The 25,860-nt window shown below is 39.0% G+C and overlaps 1 protein-coding gene across 2 annotated transcripts; it reads right to left on the reverse strand.

The window, feature by feature from the left end:
- Positions 1 to 564: 564 nt before the first annotated feature.
- Positions 565 to 25,750, reverse strand: kdm5bb (lysine demethylase 5Bb). 2 transcript variants are annotated; one of them, XM_066643621.1, is made up of 28 exons: positions 25,398 to 25,750; positions 20,097 to 20,174; positions 19,657 to 19,779; positions 19,313 to 19,483; positions 18,197 to 18,253; positions 15,268 to 15,408; positions 14,950 to 15,055; positions 14,109 to 14,227; positions 13,768 to 13,926; positions 12,748 to 12,867; positions 12,154 to 12,312; positions 11,555 to 11,736; positions 10,777 to 10,939; positions 10,179 to 10,298; positions 9,858 to 10,052; positions 8,894 to 9,075; positions 8,109 to 8,233; positions 7,772 to 7,922; positions 7,496 to 7,610; positions 6,944 to 7,314; positions 6,516 to 6,654; positions 6,068 to 6,247; positions 5,324 to 5,482; positions 3,512 to 3,958; positions 3,135 to 3,210; positions 2,825 to 3,021; positions 2,450 to 2,710; positions 565 to 1,170 (listed from the first exon to the last, which is right to left on the reverse strand). In XM_066643621.1, exons 1-28 carry the CDS (start codon positions 25,548 to 25,550, stop codon positions 1,051 to 1,053), a joined length of 4,569 nt encoding a protein of 1,522 aa, XP_066499718.1. In that variant the 5' UTR covers positions 25,551 to 25,750; the 3' UTR covers positions 565 to 1,050. The 2 variants fall into 2 exon arrangements, with proteins under 2 accessions (XP_066499718.1, XP_066499717.1); XM_066643620.1 differs by having other exon boundaries at positions 565 to 1,225; positions 25,398 to 25,748.
- Between the last annotated feature and the right edge of the window lie 110 nt (positions 25,751 to 25,860).

A 25,860-nucleotide genomic window follows, 5' to 3' on the forward strand; every position in this document is an offset into this window, starting at 1 on the left:
AATAATTATTTAACATTGAACAAGGGTGAGACAATGTATGACAATGAAAACAGACCTTTGTAAGATATTAGACCAAAGGGTATTTTTTAATTCCACACTATAAACCAGGACATCTTAAACAAACTCAACCCAAACACCTGCTCCACACCCCCCACCCCACCCCACAAAATAGCCCAAACAAATTTTGTGGCAGTTTATTTTGTACACGTTTCGTTTCTCTTTCTGGCTGCTACATCACTAGTCACCAACCCAAACTGCACCATCTAAGCTTTATGTTTCCTGTACAGGGAACCATCATCTCTAAATCAACAGCACACACCTCATATTCATGCTCAAGCCTCTGAATGCTTACTGACATTATTATTGCTCAGATAAATAAACTAATCTACAAAACAAAACCGAAACAACGGAGAGAAAAAAAATCATATAATCCCGGACACGTACTAAACAGTGGGTTTTTCCAAAAAATATGTTTTCTCTTTATTTCTTAGTTATTTATTGTAGATATTTGGTGAAAAATATTGTTGAAGTGTGTGTGTGTGTGTGTGAGAGTGTGTATATATATGTACGTGTGACTTGCATTGTTGTGTCTGGTTCAGCATGCAGAAATCTCTGGAAAATGAGAAAACCTTGCATTCTGTTTATCACAACATGCTTTTGAACAAGTTACCTCACCTGCTGTCTCCATAATGCAACAGAGCAGCACATAAATGGAAACCCACTTTGTATGCCCACTGAGACTCTTCATTTAGCATAATTATGTTTTTTTTGTTTTTTTGTTGTTTTTTTTTAAAGGCAACCACACACAGTTCAAAGAGGAGGACAAAAGCTGTAAAAATACAAAAAAGTGACCAAATAGCATCATTCAGAACAACAGATTCCAAAAAATAAAATAAAATAAAAATCATAATTGAGGAAATAGCACCGTTGTTACAAATTCAGAGGTCATGGGTCATAGGGAATCAGGGACGGTCAGTTACACAACCGGGAACAGGACAGTACAAAGGAGTAAAATTGAGGAAACGTGGGGGAGATTAATTGGTTCTTCTCCTAGTCCTTCACATTCTCCCGTTCTCCTCTCTCGCTCTCATTTCTGGCTCTGGCCCATATTACGTTTGCTGCAGGTGACACACACGTAGTCCTCTTCTGCGGCCATCTTTGCAGAAACTCCTACACAAACCATATGGAACCACTGGTTACAGCAATCACACTGCACCCAGTACACCTGTAACACAGAGAGAACACACTCAGAACACACACACACCCACATCCACACCTAGGCCTGGGCGATGAATAGATAACTTTTATATTACATTTTTCAATATCGATAATTCTTTTTCTAGGTAATTTTGATGAAGAATAAATGTTTATTTTGGGTATAGAATCAAAGTTTTGAACTTGAATCAAGTTGTTTTGTACACTAGGTGCCAATATATACCCAACAGTCAAGTGAGGGAGTATTCTAGCAAATTAGTTCTCAACTGCTCAAATTGTGGGTCAATTAGCGGAGTTGTCCAGTTAGCTTTCTCAGTGCTGTCAATTATTATATAACACCGAGTAAAAAGGCCTGGATTTGGTTTTTCAGAACACAAGGAGATAGGTGGTAATGCTATATGCCCTTCTTAGCCTGGACTTGGCTCTTTCTTATTAAATATTAAAGATTTAAGGATAAGAAATGAATAATACTAATAGCAATATATATATATATATATATATATATATATATATATATCCTAATATTGTGCAAAAGTCTTAAGCCTCTGAGTAATATGTAAAGACATGTATACAAAATCCCTCTAATATTAATTCATTCATTATCTGTAACCGCTTATCCAGTTCAGGGTCGCGGTGGGTCCAGAGCCTACCTGCAATCATTGGGCGCAAGGCAGGAATACACCCTGAAGGGGGCGCTAGTCCTTCACAGGGCAACACACACATACAGACAACTTTGAGTTGCTAATCCACCTGCCAACGTGTGTTTTTGGACAGTGGGAGGAAACCAGAGCATTCCCAATGTCCACGAGAAAGACACGTTTTTTTTCACTCATTAACTAGATTGGCCTAGCAAGCTTTCAGTCAGGGCTGTTGATGGAATATTTAAAAAAATAAACAAAAAACACGCAATGGCTGGTTTGCTGTAAGAATTCAGAAACAAAATTTTGCAGCTGTACTTTCCTAACTAAGAGTTATTTTAACTGTAACCTCAAAATGTTCAAGTCTCGTTTACTGCATTTAAATTTTAATATATTATTATAAAATGTTTAACTATCCTATACATTTTTCTCTGCTGGCTAAGACTTTTGCACTTTCCTGTATCTTATGATATGGCCAGATCGCCCAGTCCTAACCACACCCACACACTTCTCCAGATGTGCCAGGTGCAGTATGATGGCTATAGTTGCAGCAATGACATAAGAGTAAACAGTTATGCTTATAAACACACACACACCTCATCTCCTGAAGGCTGTAGGCAGCTTTCAGCTGGGCAGAGAATCATGTCTTCCTCTGAGTCGTCTGATGGAGACAGGTCAGACAGGTAGCTGGGAGATGCAGAGACAGACGCCGCTTTCCTCTCTCTTCTCTTGTCTTTACTTATCCGCTGCTTCTTTCGTTTTGAGATCCCTTGCTCCCTCACCCCTGCCTTTAGACCCGAGTCCTGTCTCTCTATCCGCCGCTTTGCTTTCTTTTCTGCTGAGGTGACTGCATCTGTCTTTTGTACAGAAGAGACACAGAGAGAAGGCTGAATTTAAGTAAAATCCAAGGAAAATGAGAGAGACTGTCTAATCTATTTTTAGTGTCTGTACAAAAGGAAATTTTTCCTTACCTCCCTGTGTGGTGAGGTGTGTTCCTGAGAGTGGTATGGTGTGTGTTGTTGGCTGTGCTGCTCTGAGTGTGTCCGCTGAGGGCTACGCTGGACCGGAGGGCCATTCAGTAGAAGTTTATACAGTTGCTCAGTCTCTGGCAATGAAACCTGTAGCAATAATCCCTCCACCATCAACTCCTCCATCTCTGCACTTAGACCTAAAACACAAACACCCATATCTTATTATATTTTGATCCAGCACCTGACTGGCAGTTGACAAAACACATGTACAGCGAAATATCAAAATTATTCAAGATAATTCACTACATACCCTGTAGAGGGATACAGTGCTGCTCTGTGTAGAAGACAGACTGCTCCTGATTGCCTCTGCTCCAGTCCTGAGACCGCTGAAGAAAAACAAAACACAGGTCAGTCAATTCAGAGACTGCTTATTTATAAGCATATTTACAATGTCGATATTTATAATGTCACTAAAGACTCTAAACTCAATTTCCTTATGCGGTTTCTGATATGGTACGACATAAAATCAACCTCTAAAAAATAGACAAAAATGTGTGTCAGCTTCAAATGGTGGTTGTAGCTGTCATAAAGCTAAATAATGATCATAAGCTTCTTACGTCTGAATTTTATCTAAAAAAAAAAATAAATGACATTTTCCACTGACCATGGCACAAGCCCAACACTGACCTTTGCACATCCGTCTGCTCCAATGTGTTCCTGAGAGGTGGGCATGGAGTCATAGGAGGTCAAAACCTCTCGTGCTCGTCGCTGCCAGCTGACAGTGCGTTCGATCATGTAGCGCAGTGCATCTCCCTCTGGCAAACGCACACGGATCCTCTGCAGAGATGCCAGTAGTGGCAGGGTCTTGTCCAGAGGGGGCTTGGAAGAGCGGTGACAAGATGGGCATAGCCATGGCTCAGCATCGTGGGTGTCCACTGGCCCACCTACACACACACTGTGAAATGCATCCCGACACAGCTCACACTGACGCATGGCACCCATGGGAGGCTTCTGACATAAACAAACTTTAAGTGCACCGCAGTCGGCTGAGGGGAGGAGTTTTGATTTGTTAGCTGCACGGAGAGACACCAGAGACTCCAGTTCCTTCAAACGTACTTCAGCAAGCGTAGCCATCTAAGAAAGAGAAACCGGAGGTGGGTGGGGAGTTCTCAATCAATGATATATTTAGGGGGGACTAGTTACCTTACTATTACGAAACATACATTTTGTTTAACTTAAAGTAGCTATTGGCTCTGCTCTCTCTAGATAGCACGACCCAGTTTCTTCCAAGCTGCTCTGCGTAATGCTAATCCATAAATGCGTTTGCTAGGTAACATAACAGAACTGACAGATATCATTCAAATAATGAAATCACTAGTGAGCTAAAAGATTACCTCAGATATTCTACACAGCGTAACCACATTTTACCTGCAGATTTACAGCTTTATATACACACACCCACACACACACACCCACGCACACACGCACACACCCACGCACACACCCACGCACACACCCACGCACACACACACCCACACAGGGGTTGGACAATGAAATTTAAACACCTGGTTTTATTCATTCATTCATTCATTATCTGTAACCACTTATCCAATTCAGGGTCGCGGTGGGTCCAGAGCCTACCTGGAATCATTGGGCGCAAGGCGGGAATACACCCTGGAGGGGACCACATGGTTTTAGACCACAGTAATTTATTAGTATGGTGTAGGGCCTCCTTTTGCGACCAATACAGCGTCAATTCGTCTTGGGAATGACATATACAAGTCCTGCACAGTGGTCAGAGGGATTTTAAGCCATTCTTCTTGCAGGATAGTGGCCAGGTCTCTACGTGATGCTGGTGGAGGAAAACGTTTCCTGACTCGCTCCTCCAAAACACCCCAAAGTGGCTCAATAATAATTAGATCTGGTGACTGTGCAGGCCATGGGAGATGTTCAACTTCACTTTCATGTTCATCAAACCACTCTTTCACCAGTCTTGCTGTGTGTGTTGGTGCATTGTCGTCCTGATACACAGCACCGCCTTCAGGATACAATGTTTGAACCATTGGATGTACATGGTCTTACTGGTGCAATGTGCAGTTAATGAAGATTGGCCACCAGGCTGCTCCAGTTTAGCCAAGAAACCTCCCACACTAAAATGACTGGTGTTTCAGTTTCATTGTTTAACCCCTGTATGTATGTATGTGTATATAAAAACACAGGTTTTCTTTTTTTGCAATAAATTTCAACGTTACTGCAAAAAAACCTCAGTCAGTACAGTAAATCCTTTACCATTCTCCCTTAGTTAAGTTAAACATCTAAGGGATTTTATGTAACACACACACTTTAGTAATTCCCTTGGCTAAGGTAGAATCGTCACTTAAGGGAATAACCTGAGGTGTTTCATGCAACTGGGCACTGAAATGAAACAAGAGGATGAAAGCAACCAAATTCAAACTAACTGTAGGTGCAGACACCATAAATGTGTTCATTATAACTTACAGCAGAGGCAGAGTCTTTACTGTCGGAAAGGGCTTTCTCTACATCACTTAGACAGTCCAGACGCCCTGTCCTTTTCTTCCCACATGGCACTGCATCACCCTTCATTTTCTTCATCTTTCTCTTCAGACAGCTACCCACCTCACACCGTGGACACAACACCTGTTTACAGAGAGACACAGAAAGAAGGTCATTGAAATGTTTAGTTCTATTAAAGTTCAACCAAATGATACCAAAAAATATAATGAAGATATCAACAATCGGGTGACATTGTGGAGCAACAGGTAGTGTCACAGTCACCCAGATCCAGGGGTTGTGGGTTTGAGCCCTGCTCCAGGTGACTGTCTGCGAGGAGTTTGGTTTGTTTTCCCCATGTCCTCTGGGTGCGCCGGCTTCCTCCCCCAGTCCAAAAAACACACGTGTATGTGGACTACTCAAAAGTGTCCATAGGAGTGAGTGTGAATGTGTGTCACCCTGCGAAGGACAGGCACCCCCTCCAGGGTGTGTTCCTGCCTTACTCCAAGTGATTCCCTGTTGGCCCCAAACCCACAACTCTGAACTTGATAAGCGGTTGTAGACGATGAAAGAAAGAGTAAATATCAAAAAGGGGTCTTCAAAAACTTGGAAGTTGGATGGGTTCAACCTAAATCTTAACACCACCTTCCAGGATAACTGCTACGTGAACTCAAGTTTTACATCATTGTGATAGGATTTGATTTCAATGCTATTTATGAGCTCAGATCGCACCTCCAGCAGGGTGAAGGCAGAGTTTTTTATCAGGAATGTTTTGGCTGCTGTTTCCTTCCAGGCCTGGACTTCAGAGACCAACGTCTCCAGCCTCTCCAAAGGATCCAACTGCACAGGAATAGCACGGCCTCTTAGGACCATGTCAGACAGAGTGTCTAACACTGGCACACGCCCTCCTGCCTGAACAAACACACATGAACAGAGTACTCAATAATCATGAGCATGATCCTTAACCAAATTATGATTAGAGCTAAATGTACTACAGCCAAAATATCCAATCTTAGTACTTATAGCAAAGAAAATTAGCACTCCTAATTTTAGTTTTAGCCCAAATCTAACACAAAATACTGCTAGGAAGAAGTATTTATAAGCTTAAGTAATGCATGTTATTTTAAAATCAGGATTCAGCCAGAAAGGTATACATAGAGGACAAGTGTACACATACTACCTGTAGAGTCTCAGCCTCCTGTAACCAATCTGTGGCTCGGTTAACAGAGTCGCGCAGCAGCAAACAGTTTGGCAGGTAGGTAGGGATGGCCTCAACTTCTTTCAGAGTTGCAGACAGAGATGCAACACTTTCTAGAGGTCTGAGAGAAAATAAATGACAAAAAAGTCACAAAAAAAAATAAAATCAATGCAGCTAAGGAATGGATTCCTTTCTGATCTGATATCACACTGCGTACAGAAATTTGAGCATCTTTTGTTTGTTTTTTTTTTCAAAACACATTTGTAAACTATCTAAAGGGGCATCATGTTTACTACCTTGTGTGTTATATATTTTATAGTTTACAGCCATAACTGCTCTTTCTAAAATGAGAGAATTTCTGTCTGGATTTGTTTTATAAAAAGGTCAGAGTGACTCAATACTGCCCTCACCTGGCCTTGAGCAGTGTCAGAGCCTTCTCCTCCCACTGCTCTGACAGAGTGAGGAGCTCCTGTAGTCGGGCCATGGCACGCTCTGTGGACGGGTGAGGGGTCAGACTCACACCACGGTCAATCAGCTGCCGCATACTGTCTAATGAAAGGCCTCTGGGCCTGGTGGCTGAATCTTCTGCCTGCCGGACAGCCGCAAGCCAGCGAGCAAGCTCCAGACGCTGCCGCAGCTGAGGAACCTCTGGCAGACACACATCAAACTCGGAACTCTCATCTAGCAGCGTCTGGATCTCCCCTGCCAAATCAGCACTGGCTTCTTCAGAGAGGACTTTCTCACTGTGCTGCTGGAAATCCTCAATTCGATTCAGCAGATCCTTGGAAGAAAGAAATAAAAATAAAAATATATAAAATAAATGATCACCGTCAATTATGCCTTCAGCAGTTTTGTCTCCCCTTTCTTTCTGCCTGTTGCAGTGAATCACTGGATAGTCACTAGAGCTATGGGGCAACCTATGTCTTTGTGGTGTTTGTGTGCTTGCCTCTATCTATTGTTACCTTCAGTAACGGAGCTTGTGTTAGGCTGCAGGGGAGATTGTACAGCTGACGAACAAATGACCTCATTTCCTCTACCTTCAGCTGGTTCTGAGACTTACCCCCAGAAGTGCGGTACCTAAAGGGACACAATATTATTAAAACTCCTGCTTCCAGATGTTAATACAAATACCTGATGCACAATGTTGTGCCAGAACTTGGAACAATAACTGTCCCTTTGCTGAGGCAAGTAAATGTTCTATTCAGGACTTGGAATTGTCAGATAAAGAGAGTTAATACCTGGTCTGTCTCTTTCCCTTCAACAGCTGCTGGGCCACAGACAAACATCTGTCTGCATCTTGAGTAACCAGTTTCAGGTGCCTTAACAGATCGTTATCCGGAAAATTCTTCTTATCTGACTCCTCAAGCAGCGTATGGAACATAGAGAGGCCTAAAGTGAAAGAGAAAACTACAGTATTAGGCATTCCTGTAGGCTTTAAACCTGAAATAATGTCCATGCACTGGTGTTTTTCCTCCATTAAGAAATGAACCCTTATGATCAACTACAAATTAAACCTTACATACAATCCACATTTCTGCAAATCAAGCCCACTTCAGACAGTAAAGTGAAACATACTGCGTTTCTTGTCCAATTTGGCCTCGAGCACCTCATTAACCCGTACAGCCCACTCATCATAAGACTTAGCTCTTTGCTTCACAGCATTCATCATGGGGTAGAGGTCATCCAGTGTGAATCGGTACCTATAGCAGTGATCAGGAAGGATTATTGTGTCTAATCAATACAGTATAAATGTTATAAATGTTCATTAGAATCTGTCATAGACATCTATCAACACTAGGACTTGCTAGCAATTAGTAATACAACTATATCCTATCCTATCCTAAAACTATGTCCTTTATCTTTTAGAAACAGTATGAGATAATGAGTATGTGCCCATCCTTAGTGCCAGAACTACTAGCATTACTCTCAAACACTGTGATATATTTTACTGTATTAAATTAATGTTTTTATACTTCCTATAGGAACTGATAAATTAAATGGGAAATCCCAATACTAAACTAGATATTTTACAGAGTTGGTGAGAGGGGACAACTCTACAGCACAAATGTAATCAAACTGTTAACTATCCAAAATGTCTTGGGAACATACAAATTTCAGACGAATTTCTCGGTTTTATTAATCATGTACCCTGCATCATGAATTGACAAAAAAAGTGTTTTTATTTGTTGCACCAAACTGAAAATGACCAGGCAATCAGTTCTTTCACCACCACCACCATGAACAATTCTGATCAATTCATCAAACCATTCAGAATGCCTTATTTATATCAATTATTAACCAAACAGAATAATAGAAAAAACCCTTTGTGCTTATGAAGCTTAACGCCATGAAAGACTCACTTGAGGGTGTAGTTGGAGATAGGGCAGGAGCACAGGTGGTGGGCGTGGTGCAGACACACCTGTTCACCTGGCCGACAGGGACAGGTGAGGGCAGACAGGTAACAGGTGGTGCGGCACTTCATGCACTGTCTCTCATCATCTTGCAGCAGGTCATATTCAAACAATTCACACTGTACAACTCCCTGGGGAGAGTAGGGGAGAGGTGGGGAAAAAAGTGAGATCCATAGAGAGAGGACAAGCATTGATAGATGTGACAGAATAATACTGAATATAAATATTGTGAGTCAGTAGAAAATCCTAGAAGTTTAAAAAGAGGAAATTTAACAGTTAGGAATAACAACAATAACAGCAAAGATGGTCAAGATAACAAAACACAATCTGCTTCAACTGTAGATGTAGATATGTTTGCAATACACCTGCTGTAAATAAAATCATCAGTTGTGGCTCTTGATTATTTGGTGTAAGGTGGTCAGGACAGTGTTCTTAAGTCAGGTTGTTTTTTGTCATGAGTTTCTGATTAAACCAACCATGTTTAACATATCTTAGGTTTTAAGTATTGAATCCTGCAACAATATATCTTCCTGTTTTTGGTGTGAGAGGGTACGATAAGTCTTCTCAAAGTCTTTTGGAATTTTTATATTGTATAATTAGCATAAAGGTTTAATGTGGAATTTTGGAAGGAGAGTTCCACTTCAAGTTGGCTATTTCAAACAGCGCTTGGTCTTTCAGCAAAAAGTTCAGTCAGACAAGTGTACAGGTCAGTGGTAATATGTGGTGGTATAAAGGCTGTTGCAAACCAAAGTAAAAGATATCTGTTTAAAAGGTGCTGAAATGACATTTTAGCAAAATGTACTAGAATAAAAAAAATGGCTAGTAAACTGTATGTCCATCTTGTACTGTGGCAGAACAACAAAAACGTTTTTAATTTGCTGCATGCTCTGTGGTCTGAGTCACCCATTCTCACCAACTTGCGGATTTGGTCTCGTAGGTCTCTCTCCTCATTAATCATCAGCTCCATATCTTTGTGTACTGCTGAGGCCAGAACCATGTCCAGCTTGTCTGCTTTGGTAGCCATGTTGCAGATCATTTCATCATGGGAAAACACACAGTAACGATGCAGTATGCGATAATGATCCACACACTGTCTGCCCAACGGCATCTGTGGGAAGAAAGAGGAAAGGTATATTTGGTTAAAGCCCATCATCGTCTGTCATTACCTGACAACAGGTATCAGACACTAAATCTGGCTCCAGAAAAACTGTTTGAAATAGGTGTCCACTCTTACCCAATCCACAGTGCAGAAGTTAACAGCCTCTGCAAAGTTGAAACCCTGGTTAAAGCCACTGTGATACGATCTTGGGAACGTGATAACAAACTCTCCAGCACATTGATTGGTCCTGTAAATCTAGACAAAGGATTAAGATATGTTTCTTTAAGTTATACAGAGATTTAGCATTGCTATTACTATTGTCAATATTTGTATGTGTATTCGCATGCGTGTTTGTGAGTTAGTCTAACAATATGAAGGCACTATGGTGCAAAGTTCATATTTATCTTCATATTGTAGAGATTTGTTCTTGTGAGAAATGTAAAAAAAAATAATAATTAAACAGGACTGTCAGTTCTATCATTATTCACAAATATTTGTTTTGCAAATAAAATGTGACTGTTTCTGAACACTCATTTGTTGAGTAAGTGTGCCATGTGGGTTGGTGTTCTTTTGCACATGCAGATCATTTCCAGAGTGTGACCTGTTCAGAATCTGTTCTGAAAAATTGATTTGGATCACATTTACCTGCTGTCTGACCCTAGTCTAAGCGTGATATTTCCAACTTTGAGTGTGTGTGTGTGTTCATGTGCATGCTCGCGCATATATGACTCACTGGCACGCCATGGGACATGAGTGTGTTGGGGTTCATGATGGTGACGAGCTGGTGTAAAAGATCGGGCTGTGATTCAAACAGTTCAGGTGCCAGCTTCTTCATCACTGCTTCCAATTGCTCAGCTGCAAATCCTGGAGCTCCATACCATGTCTTTGGTTCTCCCCTGAACACATACACAAACACAGAAAAACAAATCAAAATTGTCATTTCTTTTAAATTATTTAAAGTAAAATGTTTTGAGCCCTGCTTTGAGGAAACAACGTTATTTTTAAAAGTCCTGATGTAAATCTATTATAAGAGGCAGGGACATAATCAGCTGACACTGAATTTTAAAAGAAACAGTAATATGACACACTGGAGCAGATTTAAGTGAACAAATGGCGAAAAAATTGTAAATTCTTCTCAAACCGAGGTGATGCAGAAAAAAATGAAAGTGATCCTACAAATGATTCTCTAGGAAGTATGATGTTTGTGTTATCAATGATGGTTGAGTGTTACTGGGGTGCATTCAGTAGTGGTATAAGTATAAGTAGTGTTATAATTCAGTGTTTCCCAGAGTGGGGGCAAATTAATGCCTAATATTTGTGAAATATAGCGCAGGTAATAATTTGCACCTTAAAAGGTTTTTGTCACTTTGTTGTTTTTGTCAATGAGAAGACATGTAAGTGTGTGTCGGGGTAGACCGAAAATATTTCCATCAGCCACAAGGGCGCACTGCAGAAATGTTTGGGACTCACTGGCCTAAGTCATGGGTGAGTCTTTATAAAGTAGAATTTACCAGTGCAGGTAGTTTATGGAATAGCTCCAGTGGTCCTCTATATGCCAGCAGAAAGAAGAGAAGCACATGCCCACATAGAGCCAGGGCAGAGTCATGCCGCAGATGTCAGCTGTCACATGGGTCAACACAGAGGGCTCCATCATTGCCATGTTATTCAGGTTCCAACCACAGCTCAAGTACTTCTGCAACACACAAGGAAAAATATACACCATATAATAAAACTAACAACAGTACGGCATGAAAACAAATTAAAATCTGATCTTTGGAATTTTTAAAGTCTAACAGTTTGCTTTGTTTATCTATAAATACACAGCATATCATTGCTATCTGATCAAAATCACTTCACATTTCAAATGATTGAAAACAGCAGTTACATCCTTCAGTGTCACAATTTCATTAAGAATGAACAAATAAAACACTTCATAACTACCAGGTTTTTTCCCCAACAGCATAGGTATCTTTCAAATATATTTGAAGTACATTAATTTTTTTAATTAATTAAATATTCTACTTCTGTGTAATTCGGCTTAGAAAATCATACCCAGTATGTTTAGCCTATAAAAGTTCAAATTATGCATTTGTGTTTGTCTTGTTTTTACCTCGTCATGCGGTGAAACCTTGATCTTGCCACCCTTGATGGGAAAACCACTTCCAAACTCTTTGGAGGCAATATCAGCTCCATATTCCACCGTCACATCCTCCTCAATAGTGGCCACTAACCTCCAGAACTCCTTCTCCACCAGCTCAGTGGGGACCATCTAAAATACACACGAACAAGAACACAGACTCAAAATGATACAGTGGCAAGAACTAAAATGAGCAAAACCTGTGAATGCTACTGATTTCATATTCAATTCAATTTATTTTCTGTCCTCTTAGTTCTCTAAAGAACCATTTTTGAAATGAATGTGAGATATGTGAAAAAGATTTAAAAAACAAGTAATATATAGTAATAGTAAGATTTTATTTATTTTTTTAAACCAAGTGCATGTAAGTAGTTTTATGAAGTGTGCATTGTACATAGTCTTGTAAGCTCTGATTTCTCTGTATGGCTTTTTTGTTTACAATACAAATGAAGCAATTATATTTAGTGTCATAAGCAGCCACTAAGGATTAGGGTACCAGGGGGTCCTTTATTGCATCTGTTGATGCATAGCAGTGTGTCTGTTTGTGTGTTGAATTTTGAAACTTACATGAACAGGCATGTTGAAGTAGTCAGACTTAAAAGAGTCTGCCATTTCCCCAAATGATTTGAGGGAGTAGTCTCTTCGTGCTTGCTCAAAGCCAAATGCCTCCTGTGGCTTACTGCATTCCTATGTGGAGACATTTAGCAGTGATCATTTTATCAAACAAGCAGTGAAATATCTGATTTAAGACCACAGACCTAGGTATTTTATAAATTATTTGGATTTAAACACTGTTTTTACTTAAACATATAACAATCTGCAATTAACTGAACAATAACTTTAAAACAAAATGTGTCCAAATTAACTCAGGATTATTTAATTCTATAAATAAGAAAAAACATTTTATGCACAGAACATTTTTATACATAGTAACTGCTTAATTCTTATTTTAAATGTGGTAGAGTAAGAAATCAACAGAATTTATTTTCTGCATAGCTTTTTATTTCAGCTCAGGGAAGATATGCTATGCTAATTTTAGTCTTGCTTGTTTGTCAGTTGTTGTTTTTTTTCCTGTTCCAAAAAAGAGAAGCAATTTTGAAGAATGAATGCACATCCCTTTGAATAGTAATAGACACCATATTTCTATTTAACAAAGCCCATGTCCAGACTGACTGATATGTTACTGCATCTCTATCCAATGACAGTGAAGCTAATTGTGCTCTCAGGGACCGTGCGCAACATATGGCCCAATTCAGGTCACAAAGGTGTAGCTCAGCCTTGCATGACAATCAATGCCTTGGCCACAATCTCCAAGGAGCTTTTCACAAATTCTCACTGTTCACAAATAAACCAACTCCTGACACAAGAAATCAGTTATTTGAGTTGGAAGACCCAATTCAGACTTAAAAACTGTAATCAAACGGTTGATATAAGAGATTTTAGTGCTGAAGCTGAATATCAAATGTAAGGTAACTCAGTCTCTTGTAACTTGACTAAAACAAAACAATGTGTGTGTGATATCAAAAGACTATTTTTCATATTTTAACAACTTAGCTTGTAGGAAAACAGGCGTGTCCCTTTTCTTACCTGTGCCAAACACTTGGGGCACCTCCAATCACCCTTTGGGACATCATGAAGGGGTGGGATTAAACAGAAGGTGTGGTAGCTGTCGTCACAGCCATCACACAGCAACAGTTTATCTTCATCCGTGCCACTTCCACATACTAAACACACATACAAATCCACCTAGAGGAAGAAAGAGGTGTTCGGGGAAAGGAAACGGTTGTTATATATACTGGAACAGTTAAAAAAAATGTTATATATTATTCCAAGTATAAACTGTCAGAATGTGAGATCTGAAAGGCTTCTTGAGCCGTACATAATCAAAGGAGAGGAATCAAAGCAAGGCAGAGACAGGAGAGACTCACTGCGCTGACAGGTGGTGGTGGAGTGTTTTTCTTATAGCGAGATTTGGTCTTCTCTGGCTCGGGTTGCAGATCTTTGCTCTCCACTGGCTCTTGTTTGATCTGAATGGGGATTTCCTTTACTAATGGACATAATATGAAAAAAGCTTATTAGTCTAAGCTCAATGTGTTTCATGTGCTCTGAATAAAAGTATTTATGGTTATTTGAGAAATACAGTACCAGTCAAAAGTTTGGACACATCTCAAACATTGGTGGAATAGTGCTATTCACTGCAAAGAACTGTGCATCAGCCCTACCTCTGCACAACCCAGGTTATGACCTCAAACACATTAAGGTGGCGAACAATTCTACAAATTTAACTCTGTGACGAGGCCACAGCTGTTCACTGAAAACCATTTCAGGTGACGACCTCATGAAGCTGATTGAGAGAACGGCGAGAGCGTGCAAAGCTGTCATCAAAGCAAAAGGTGGCTACTTTGAAGAATCTAAAGTATTAAACATACTCTGGCTTGTTCAACACCTTGTTTACTACATAATTCCATGTGTGTTCCTTCATTGTTTTAATGATTTCCATATTCATATAAAAAGTAGAAAATAATAAAAAAACAAAGAAAAAATGTTAAATTAGAAGATGTCCAAACTTCTGACTGGTACTATACATTCAAAATTGCCCAAAACAAAGGAAACCCTTCCTGGGTGGGTGTGTCCAAACATTTGACTGGTAGTGTAAGTCTTCATTAACTCCTCTACAATCAAAAACAAAAATCTATATGTGATCTATAAAATATTTACAGAAAAACATAACCCAAGATAGCCAATGTGTCAGACAGAGGCAAAGCTCACTTGGTTCAGGTTTGGCTACAAATGAGCCCATCCTCCTCCTCAGATTGGGCCTGTTCTCACAAAACTCGCCTCCTGCACTTCCCTCTGACTTATCAACAAAGCCAGGCTACAGACAGAGATAGAGAGAGGGGGAAAATGTAAGCAATAATATTAGTAAATAAAAATCAAGGCTAAGTTTGAGTGAAAATAACCAGAGTAGAACTGTTAAGCAAACACCGATTTTCTAGTAGGCAAAATTACTGAACATGTGGCAAAGACCTGTATGCTGAAATAATACTCATACACTTTATATGTGATTATATAATATTGCCATTCTACCTCAGTCTTCATCCGCTTGGCTCTTCTAGCAGGTGTGCTTACATCACTGGGTTGCACCTGTGTGTTCTGTCTCTGCATCAGATCATGAGGTTTATATTCTTTATCATCACAATATTCCGGCAAGGGCATATTCTGAACAAACTGGAAGCAAAAATAAACAAATTAATCAAACAAAACTCAAATTACTATCAATGCTGTGACACCTGTAGAGGAAATATCATGAAAGTACTCTGCATTTTACCAATACACACATCGGTATGCACTGTGAGAATACCAAGATAAATGTAAGAAGTGCATGCCTAGGCATGATACCTCAGATTTTAACACCAAAATACACTACAAACTCATTTCAGGCCTTCGGAATGAAACAGTTGTAGAAAAGTGTGTGTAAGATATAAGCCCACTGATTTGTATGATTACATATTTCCAAACAATAAAATTAATTAATAATCATTACTGAATATATACATAACTAATCTTAAAACCCAAAAGTGGATTTTCAGTATGAAGAGTGTTGGTGAAAAAAAATATATGCCACAACAAGAACAAGATGAGGAAAGTTGTGTTTTCACAATGTTAGTAAGAAGACAAAGTTTGCATGTAACCTATTTACGTTCAACAAAAAATTATTTAAGATTTTAATCTAATTATGTTGTAGAGATAATTTTGATTAGAATATCTTTCTCAGAAAACAATCTGTGAAAAGAAATGTATCCAGGTTCAATGTAATTACCATCAATAAAACTGTTAAATAGCTTTTTAAGTCACACATTAATAAGTTTACGGTGACCAGACGTCCTCTTTAACCCGGACATGTCCTCTTTTTTAGACTTAAAAAAAAATGTCCGGGCGGAATTTCACAAATGTCCGGAATTTTGTTTTTCTAGAGTTTACAAAGAATTTCGAGAAGCGTTTCGTTCACAAACTAGTCCCGCCCTCCCCTACACCGTTTGGTTCGCTTGAGTGAGAGGGGGGCGTGGTGAAGTAGCCTAAAATCTTCGGATAGCCTAAAAGCTATCGTTATTGGTCGATAACCTTCTCTGTAAACATTTAATTGGTCAGTCTGCACATCAGTAGTCTTTGTTAACGTCAGGCAAAGCTCATGTACCTACCCTCATCTTGAGCAGCTATGCCGAAATGTAAATGTAAGTTCTCGGATGAATTAAAAAGGAAATTCCCATGTTTTCCCATGTGTAGCAAATAAAGGTGTAAAGGACCTAAAAGCACACATAGGTTCAGCTAAGCATACAACGGCAGCGAAGGGTGAGAGCTCATTATCCCCCTCCCCCAGGAGACGTGTCCTCTTTTTCACCATCTCAGATCTGGTCACCCAAAATAAGTTAATGTGGGGAACATTAAGGTGGGCATTAAACCTGGTGGATATTTGGTTTCTAAAAGAAGTACTTTAAACAGTTCTAAATGTTCAAGAATTGAACATTTTGCTTCAGTCTTGATGTACAATCATATTACTCTGAATGTCATGAATACAATCTTAAACTTTTTATTATTTTGAAAGACCAGTGGAACTTCCCTTTACAGGGAAAAACTGCTATTCCAGCTAAAGAGAAGCGGCAACAAATTAACTTCTTTTTTTGCAATGTACGGAACTAATCAGAAGCTAATTTACATATGAATTCTGGAAAAAGACCAGAGAATCAGGCGCAGGCATTTTTTGGAGTTGCACTTTCACATGTGTCATGCGTTTTAGGCATGAGGCAGCATCTTGAGAAGCATGGCATTAATTCACTTAATTCTCCAGGACATTACAATTCACATATGGCCTGGCAGGATAAAATTTGGGCAAAGTTCAATGCAATTATTACAGACATTTGAGTTCACACATACAGCTTCTCTGGGTAAATTCTTGGTTACTGTGTATGTGTAAAGGGGGCTAAAGATACATTAGTTTCTTGATGTCATGTCTTATCATTTTCTGCATTCCTATGCCCTAACAGTTAACAATAAAGCTAAAATGAGATAACCTTTCTTATTATTAGGCTCCTTTGTCTGACACCTAATTGCCTGTTGATAATGACTGTAAAAGTGTAGTTATAAAGCTGTGTAACATTCTCTCTCATTCATTTTCCCTCCTTTTCATACAGCACGATAGACAAATGAGCTTGATCCAAAATGAGTTTGGTAGCAGTGTCAGATTACTGGATAGAACATGCAGAATGAGAGAAAGGGAGTGACTGACTTCACAGTTCTTAACCTAGAAGACTCTCCTTCATGAGGATAACACACTGACACACAAATCAGAGAGAGGGTGAGACAGAGAGACAGACAGAGCGAGAGACATAGAGAGAACGAGAACAGCTGGTGGTTTTAAGAGCTTACTCCCTGGTGAAAACAGGTTAAGACTATAAGAGCTGAGAGTGGAAACAAATGGGAGGAGTGGTTTGGAGAAGGAGGAAGAACAAACAAATAGAGACTATAATGAGTTAAAGAACAATGACAATACAATCCATTCACATTGCAAAGCAATGTAGCATTTGGCACCATGGGTGGGGTGGGGGCCAATAGGGGAAGGTGTTAAGAGGTCAAAATAGGTCACAGCCTGTCAGTCACTGAAATATCAGCCTATGACACCAACATTATACCAAAATAACAAAGACAAAGTCAAAAACAAACAAAAACAATTTCACAAATGGTGATTTAGCAAACTGGAAAACAAATATACCTGTTGGGAACATGCTTAAAGGGGACAAACTTTCATTGTTCTACCTGTGGGTCATTACCTCTAATATACTGAGAATGACAATCAGATTCTTAAGTAACTATCGATACAGTGGGAGCTTTAATGTGTATTAATATCATATATAAAAACTCCAATTTGCTATTCTTTCTGTATATGGTCACAGCCCCAATGAAATAAATCACAGCCACCTCCAACGTTAGAATCTGTTGTGGATCATAAAAGCAAACGTACCTTCTCCTGCTCAGGACCTGACCCAAAACTCATCAGTTTGGCTGCTAGCTCTTGTGCCTGGGCAAGAGAGAGTACCAATGTTATACAAGAATTTAGGTGACCTTAAGGCCAAAGGTCACCAACATCCAATTAAATACCCCCTACTTGTGGAGGCATATTTGCTGGTGGAGTGAAAATGTATGATGCTAGGGCTGAATCAATGAAAATTAGTGCAAGTTCATCACACAAAATAAATCGTTTTAAGTCAATGTACTTTCAGGATTTTCTCATTTTCACAACAGACACTTGACTCTGTAGTTTATCTTCTTAATAGTTCTCTGCAATTACAGTAAATAATTTTACGGTTCTAGTACTTATAAATAACTGCAAGTCAGCTGCATTTGACTTCACAGGGAGATTTTCCATTAAGAATGGCTCAAACTTTAACTGGCAAAAATACAATCTAGTAAAACAGAATGCAGTATTACTCTTGATGTTTTTCCTTTGAACTATGAAATAAAAAGTGAAATTATTCTCATTCACACCATAACTGCCATAAGAAAATACCAGAGAGTTAGTGTTCCTACAGTACTTTTCAAAAACTGTCCAACACTGATTGAACATCTTAAATAATTAAATAAGCTATGTCATCCTATGATGAAAAGAGCTTTTAAAGATACCATGACTTATTTACCTACACTACTATAACATTTCTGGCACACACACAAGGCACAGTCTTGTGAAAGAGTCTTATAGCTGTTAATTCTGTTAATTCTATTTAAATGTTTTGTTCATTTGAATGGTTAACTTGCAAACAACTGCAATAATATTTATATCCCTACCTTCTTATGTGAAAGTAGACATGGCTATATAGGCTAAGAGGAAATGCTATACTTTTTAAAACACCTTGTGGCCTTTCATGATATGGGAGGAGAGGCCTTAAAGCCACAACCAATACTATGTTACAGGCAGGATTTTGAAGAATGCAGTCATGCTTCTTACACTTAAAAAAGCCTATAACCACAACTGTATCTGCCCTTAATCTTAAGCCTATATTACTTTTGTCTTAGTGAATATACAAATAATTATTGGAAAAGACATCTAAATGTTAAGTGGGGAAGGACTCATAGTACATACCAGCAGATTGGCCCCAGACTTAAAGAGGTTGTAGGGATACAGGATCCTCTCATAATGTGCCCGCAGGTGCGAACCCACTGCCTTGCCAGGGGCAAAGCCCATCGTCATGGCTATCTTTGTCCATTTGCGCTCCTTACAAACCACATCAAAACCTCCCTCATCCGCAACCAGCTAAAGGAAGTCAGAGCAGGAGAGAGGGGGAAGGAAAAGATGCTTGTTTGAGGCAATATCCTTATAACCTTATATTTACATATGAAGTTTACATGAAATTTACTACAAAAAAATAAAACAAACAAAAGTGCTTGGAGGGGGTATATCAATTTGTCTGTGTTTAATTGGCTTACCCTGTTGAGCAGGTACAGGTCTAATATTTTTCGCTCTACGTGCGGAATTTTCAGACTGCATCCCTGAAGCTCCCAGAACTTTGCAATCTGGTCAAGAAAATTAAGCTTGACCCGAGTCTGCGCCTGTATTTATGAGAGAGAGACAAAGGCACAGGACAGGACAAAAGGAGGAAGACAAAAAGAAACAAAACAGGACCATGAAAGACTTAGAAAATGCATAGAGAATGATAATGATTAACTTGATTCTTGCTTTACTGAAATGGAAGAGACCCCATATTGGTTTGAAAAGGCCTAAATTCTGCTGACCAGTCTATTTAATGACAAGCTTTCACCATTTTGACAGCTAAATTTTCTGAGGATCCTCAGGACATTTTTTACCCTACAGTACCCAAAGGGTCACCCCTACCCTTTCCTTCACATAAAATTTGGTGAGAAATTACCTCCAATTCATTGAGTCTCTGGATCCGAGGAGTGAAATGGAGTTTGTCAACATCACAAGCAAAGGGAGGCTGCCAGTCCTACACACAAACACAAAGAATTTAACAAAAGCAATACAGCACATATAAACTGGATATAAATTTTTGTGATGCCTGCAACAAAAATAAACCCATTTTATTGACCTTTCAAAATGACCAGTGAAGAGTAATAAAATAGTTCTGTATAAATTAATGAGTTTTATGTGGGTACAATATTCAGTGTTTTTGTGAACAATTCTTGGTATGTTTCCTTTGTGTGTGTGCATATATCTTCTTACTATTTTTGCACTGTCTACACACACTTACGGTTACATAAGACAATTTTCTACCTTTTCCATCATCCACACTTAGAAATCATTTAACAGGGATGTTCTGGCTCACTTGGAACTGGTAATACACCAGTTAAAATGTGTATTTTTATTACAGCATATAACAGATTCTGCAACCACATACATTGCCATAAGCCCCACCTAGAATAAACAGTGAAGGCTGGAAATGAGTGTTTAGTCTTATATAAAAAAAAAAAAACACTTTCAAATGAAGCCTTGATATTTATACCGTATTATAAAATTTAGATGGAGATATAAGGCTTTTATGACCTCTAGGATGATTTCTAACTCTGCTTAACATGATAAATGTACCACTTTTAAAATGTGTAGACTAAATCTACATAATGAAAGTGGCAAGCTTGCTATTCAAAATAATAAAAAAAATTACAGTGGCAAATGAATGATTCTATTCATTTAATATGTTGTCTGCTTTGACGCATCCCATTTGGGCACACTCTATAAATGCAAGAAGCATTAGGTAGCAGAACTCAGCCATGCTGTCTTGAGCTGTAATTTTCACAATAAGTGATTACTTTTCAACATGCCTATCCAGTATTAAATATGCAGTCCCTCTATTCAGCTTTATTTATGACTATATGCAAAATGGAGATGAGATGCTACATCTTGACTTAAATTGCCTTTGACAAAATATCTGATCAGACTTTGCTTAACATATGGTCCTAACTGGCAATGGGCTGTAACATTCCTGAGTTTAGACTCCATGTGTAAAAGGGGTTATTGATATGCAATGTGTGGGGAAGTTTCACAAGTGAGAGGGCCTTTAAGAGTCTATTGGCTCTAACAAATGGTAGTTTAGCAAAGGGAGGTCATCTAATACTGCAACAAATTACTTCAGGGTTTAGAGGATTTACAATCTAATTAGGAGATGATGCAAAATACAACTTGCAAAACTAAAATGTTGACAAGTTCTGTTTTCCCATCTTGATGAATAATCAATGAGAAGTCAAATGTAGGCAAATCAAAAGTAGCTTTAGCAAAGTACAGCCAGATCTTCACTTTTTTATTAAAATTATTACTACAAATATAAAACTGGAATAACCAGAAGAACACAGAATGAATAATTAATTGTTCAAACCATCTCAAGCAACAATAAAATGTTTAAGAGACAAAAGCACAAGAAGGCTGCCAACCTTTTCACCAAGTGCTGGCCACACCTTCACAGACACTAGTAATAATTAAACAGATTAAGTCATTACTGCTTCAGAAACCATTCATTACAAAAGTAATCAGTAAAAAAAAAAAAAAAAAAAAAAAAAAAAGATTAATCATTGAGTGCAAAAAGGAGTGAAGTGGTAGATTTATTTTAATTTAACCCACTTAAAGCAATTCAGAAAATATGCTTGTGTGTCAGTAAATATCAGTTTCAGGCTAATCCACAAATATCAGCTAAACTGAAACCAAACCTGACTCAACCACCACTGGTAGCATAGGTGACAGTATTGTCTGTGGGTCGTCACATAGTCAGTCTCTCTCTCTCTCTCTCTTGATTTCTTACTTTCATAAAAAGCATGTCCTCTGAGACACATCAACAAGAGTACACTTCCTTTTTTTTTTAACCGCATAGGTGAGCTATCAACAAAACCGCTTCCTCTGTCAAAACGTAAACGACACCACCTGCTCTAGTACAACAAATTACCAGCGGATCTAAAATGGCTACATTTACTGTGAACATGTTATATATTCATATCACTCCTGCTCACACAAACATACCAACAATTACGTAAACCCAGCAACCATACGCAAAAACTAGCAAATCATAAACAACCAAGTTTTAAATCCTTTCATCTTCTCATCTTCACTCAGTCTTTACCCAAGCTCCCTTTCATCCAATCCCCCCACCCCACCCTCAATATTTTCCAGAGATGGAGCTACACAGCAACAATAAGCTTAGTGCTGACCACAGAACACAAACATATACAAGCAAAATGACAGCAAATAACAAAAAACGTTTACAATACTGACTGTAATTTGCAGCTTATTTTGTTCCCAGGACACAAAAGAGAGTAAAAGCAATACAGCAACATGGTAAATTAGTAAACATGATCAAAATTCTAAATAGCCTAAATAGACTGGGCTAAACTGCTGCGGGAATCAGATGTGATTATTTGGTGACCTCACAAAAACAAAGTGTGCAGTTTAATTTCCATATATAATAAAAATGGGGTGTTTTATTTTAATATACTCATGTTTGATGTTAAATTCTAACAATAAATAAAAGGATAAGGGATTTTTAACAGTTTGTATATTTGTTGTAATTATGAACTTAAAGAAAACTAATTACTTTATCATATTGTGTGTAATATAATAAAAGTCTCATAATGGAAATTAATGCAAACATAAATATAACACACACACACATACATACATACAGACATATATACACACACACAGTGAGTGATAGACAAGTATTCACATTTCAGAAAACAATGTAGTGTGAGTATTTCTTATCTGCATGTAAATGGACGAACTGTTTACAGAAAAAAAGGCAAAGATTTTAAATCAAAGTTCATATCTCCACATATTTAATCTGTAATTACTTGGTCCACAACTGTTGTGTCGTACACAAAATGGCCAGATGGTCCATTCACTCCACAAAGGCAACATGGAGGACACCACCCCGAAAACAAGGCCTGTTGAGTGGATTCCCTTCAAAATGGAAAAACTCAGTGTCTCCGTCGAGTTAAGATTACAAGTGAGGGTTAACACCGTTTTTCAGTTCAAGATATTTGTAAGATGTAAAGATTCGCTTTACTGTATTTTCCACATCCGTCCACGCAGTCTACTGAGGAGAAATGCATAATTATGAAAGCCAGTGTTTCACTTTCCTACGCTTGAGCTCTGAAAGACGTGTAAATGTTATGGGTTCCAGAAAAAACTGTCGGAAAAATAAAAACACCATCGCGTCATTTATATGTCTAACGTTAGGCGTTTGGATTCAAAGGTGTCAAACTTAAGGAACTGTGTTCTGTTTTTAATAATTTCAGCGGTTTTAGGGGACCTCACTACTGTAAATGGCTTCAGCAGTCGTTATTAACTTCATTAAATGTGTACATTTGTTTCTGTATCGTGTTGTTTTCACTTTGCTGCGACCTGCATCCGTGAAACATGTCACGTAGCTCCCATCTTCGCGTTTGCGTTTCTGAGCATGCGTTATGATTTTATTCAGACACTAACAGAGCGGTAACACGACGGAAAGGGTGTTTAAAGCTAAACCCGCTTTCATTTAAAGACTTGAAATGGCGGAATGTGTCGTTGGGTCCGGCATATTCGGCCCTCTTTACAAAAGTAACAAATAAATAAAATACTATACCTCATTTCAAAGAAAATCGCTTCTACGTCTAAGAAATTAATATTTCTAATGAATATTTCTACAATAGATAAATAGTGTGGTGTATCATATATAACAGCTACCAGTCCTTTATTGTTCTTCAGGTTTGGTGAAAACGTGTATGGTTTACGTAATACCACTTAATGTCGGCTGCAGTTGCTGAAAGGATGTGCATTCATAAAAGCTACGAGGATCTTATTATCTACAATACGCCGCAAGACCTTCTTGGAAGCGTCTTTAGTGACATCAAAATAACGCCAAAAATGAACCGTAAACTGAGAGTTGAGGGGTTTAACCGTTGATGGAGGGTCATCTCTCAGAGTCAAACTTCAATGTCAGTGATGCGCCAATGCGATTTGGCCCTTTTCAGCGTGGGCAGATTTTGATTATTTCTACACAGTATTAGCTAACTTTTTTTTAGCTAGCAGGTAGTATAAACAGTATTACACATATTTCTTTAGGAGCTGAACAAAGCGTTTCAGTTTCATTCACGACAAGGGTGGCTTCATGACAAATGTATTTCAATACAAACACCATAAATGTGTGTAACCATGTATTTTGTTTACTAGTTAAATGGTTTACTTTGGTCAAAGTCATTTATGAAGCTCTAAAGCCTGTAAAATCATATATGGCAACTTTTAGGTAACGTCAGTTGAGTAAAGTAAGTTGAGTTTCCTCATCCTTCACGTTCTGTTGGTTTATCTATTAATCAAGAGGAGTGCCCACACTGCAAGCTAACTTAACGAAAACTGTTGAGTTCCAGGATTTAAAAAAATAGTAGCGAAATTACTTTATATTGGCCCTTATAACTGATCCATGGTACTGTTAGCAACGTGCCACTGAATAGCGTTACATTAGCTAAATATGAATGTAACTTCTGCCAGAGCTAACAAATAAAACCTCTGCAGTTGCCAGTGGTAACGAATAAAACGGTCGCCCATTGACAGCAGAGCGGTACAGCTACATTATTTGTAAACAAAGAAGATGTCAGATAACTCTATGCAGGGAACAGTCTTTCTGTGAAAAAGTAATATTACGTTTGTTGAGAGACCTGGTCCGCTGTAAGTCTTTAACACGCTCGCTAGCGTCTCACATCTCAGCTTATCGTTAGCTTACAGTAACTATTTAAATGTAAAGACGTGCCAGTTTTAATTAAGGTTAACATATGTAGCATGTTCGGACCTAACCGGCCTCTTTACTGAGCTAATACAGCTGCGACGTTATAGTTCCGTCGACCAGGTTTCACCAGCAAAGGCAAAACAAGCCAGCTTCAAACAGCCCTAGTGCTGTCACAAGCTTATATTCGAGTATTCCGCTCCACCTTAAATAGTGCAGCAGTTACCGCTGCTGTACAATTATTTTAAGGTGGAACGGAACATTTCAGCTAAAAGCTGGCAAATTAGAAGACAGTTTCAGCCGCCATGTTGAAAATGTTCCCTTTAAATATGCTAAAGCTTCAGCGACTGCATGAACTACAAGAAAATATCGCCAAAGCTGCGGTTAGGCTGAGTTAAATGTGGGCTGAGAGTAGCAGGATCCCGGCGCTTCTTTTCCCGAACCCACTCACTCACTCCCTCACTCACTCACCGGCGGAGGTCGGATTTTGCAGATGCCAGTTTTCTCCGCGATGGGTCGTATCTTATTGATAAACGCGAAAGGATCCGCGAATTCCTCCCAGCTCGGCTCGAAGACCGGACACTCCGGAGGCGGCCTAAACTCGTCCGGCCGCGGCTGATTCATCCCGAGGATCCCGGAGCTCGGAGGACACAGACAGAGTCGCGAGGGTCTGGCCCTGGGTCAGTGCCTTTGATTACTCTCTCTGTATTAATCTCCTCCAACTCGAACAATCAAAATCAACATACGCTGGCTTAGGCAAACACACATACACACACACACACACACACACCGTGAGACGATTGCTCTTAGGCACTCACCACATCCGCCCAAAAAACTAGAGACGGAGCAAGCCTAAAAATCGAAAAAAGTGATCAATAAACCTTTGAATAATCACGATGCAGCTCAAGTATGGTGCTTTATAACTATTCAACCT

Source organism: Hoplias malabaricus, chromosome 14, assembly GCF_029633855.1.
Source record: "Hoplias malabaricus isolate fHopMal1 chromosome 14, fHopMal1.hap1, whole genome shotgun sequence".
Classification (NCBI taxonomy): Eukaryota; Metazoa; Chordata; class Actinopteri; order Characiformes; family Erythrinidae; genus Hoplias; species Hoplias malabaricus.

Bases quoted from the DNA above. Each gene is read 5' to 3' on its own strand.
- kdm5bb (XM_066643620.1), bottom strand. From the start codon at position 25,550: ATGAATCAGCCGCGGCCGGACGAGTTTAGGCCGCCTCCGGAGTGTCCG. The intron at 13,927-14,108 runs GTGAGTCTCTCC...TTCTTCCTCTAG, and splicing joins CACCACCACCTGTCAGCGCA to GTGGATTTGTATGTGTGTTT. The intron at 11,737-12,153 runs GTAAAAACAAGA...TGTGTGTTGCAG, and splicing joins AGGTTTCACCGCATGACGAG to AAGTACTTGAGCTGTGGTTG.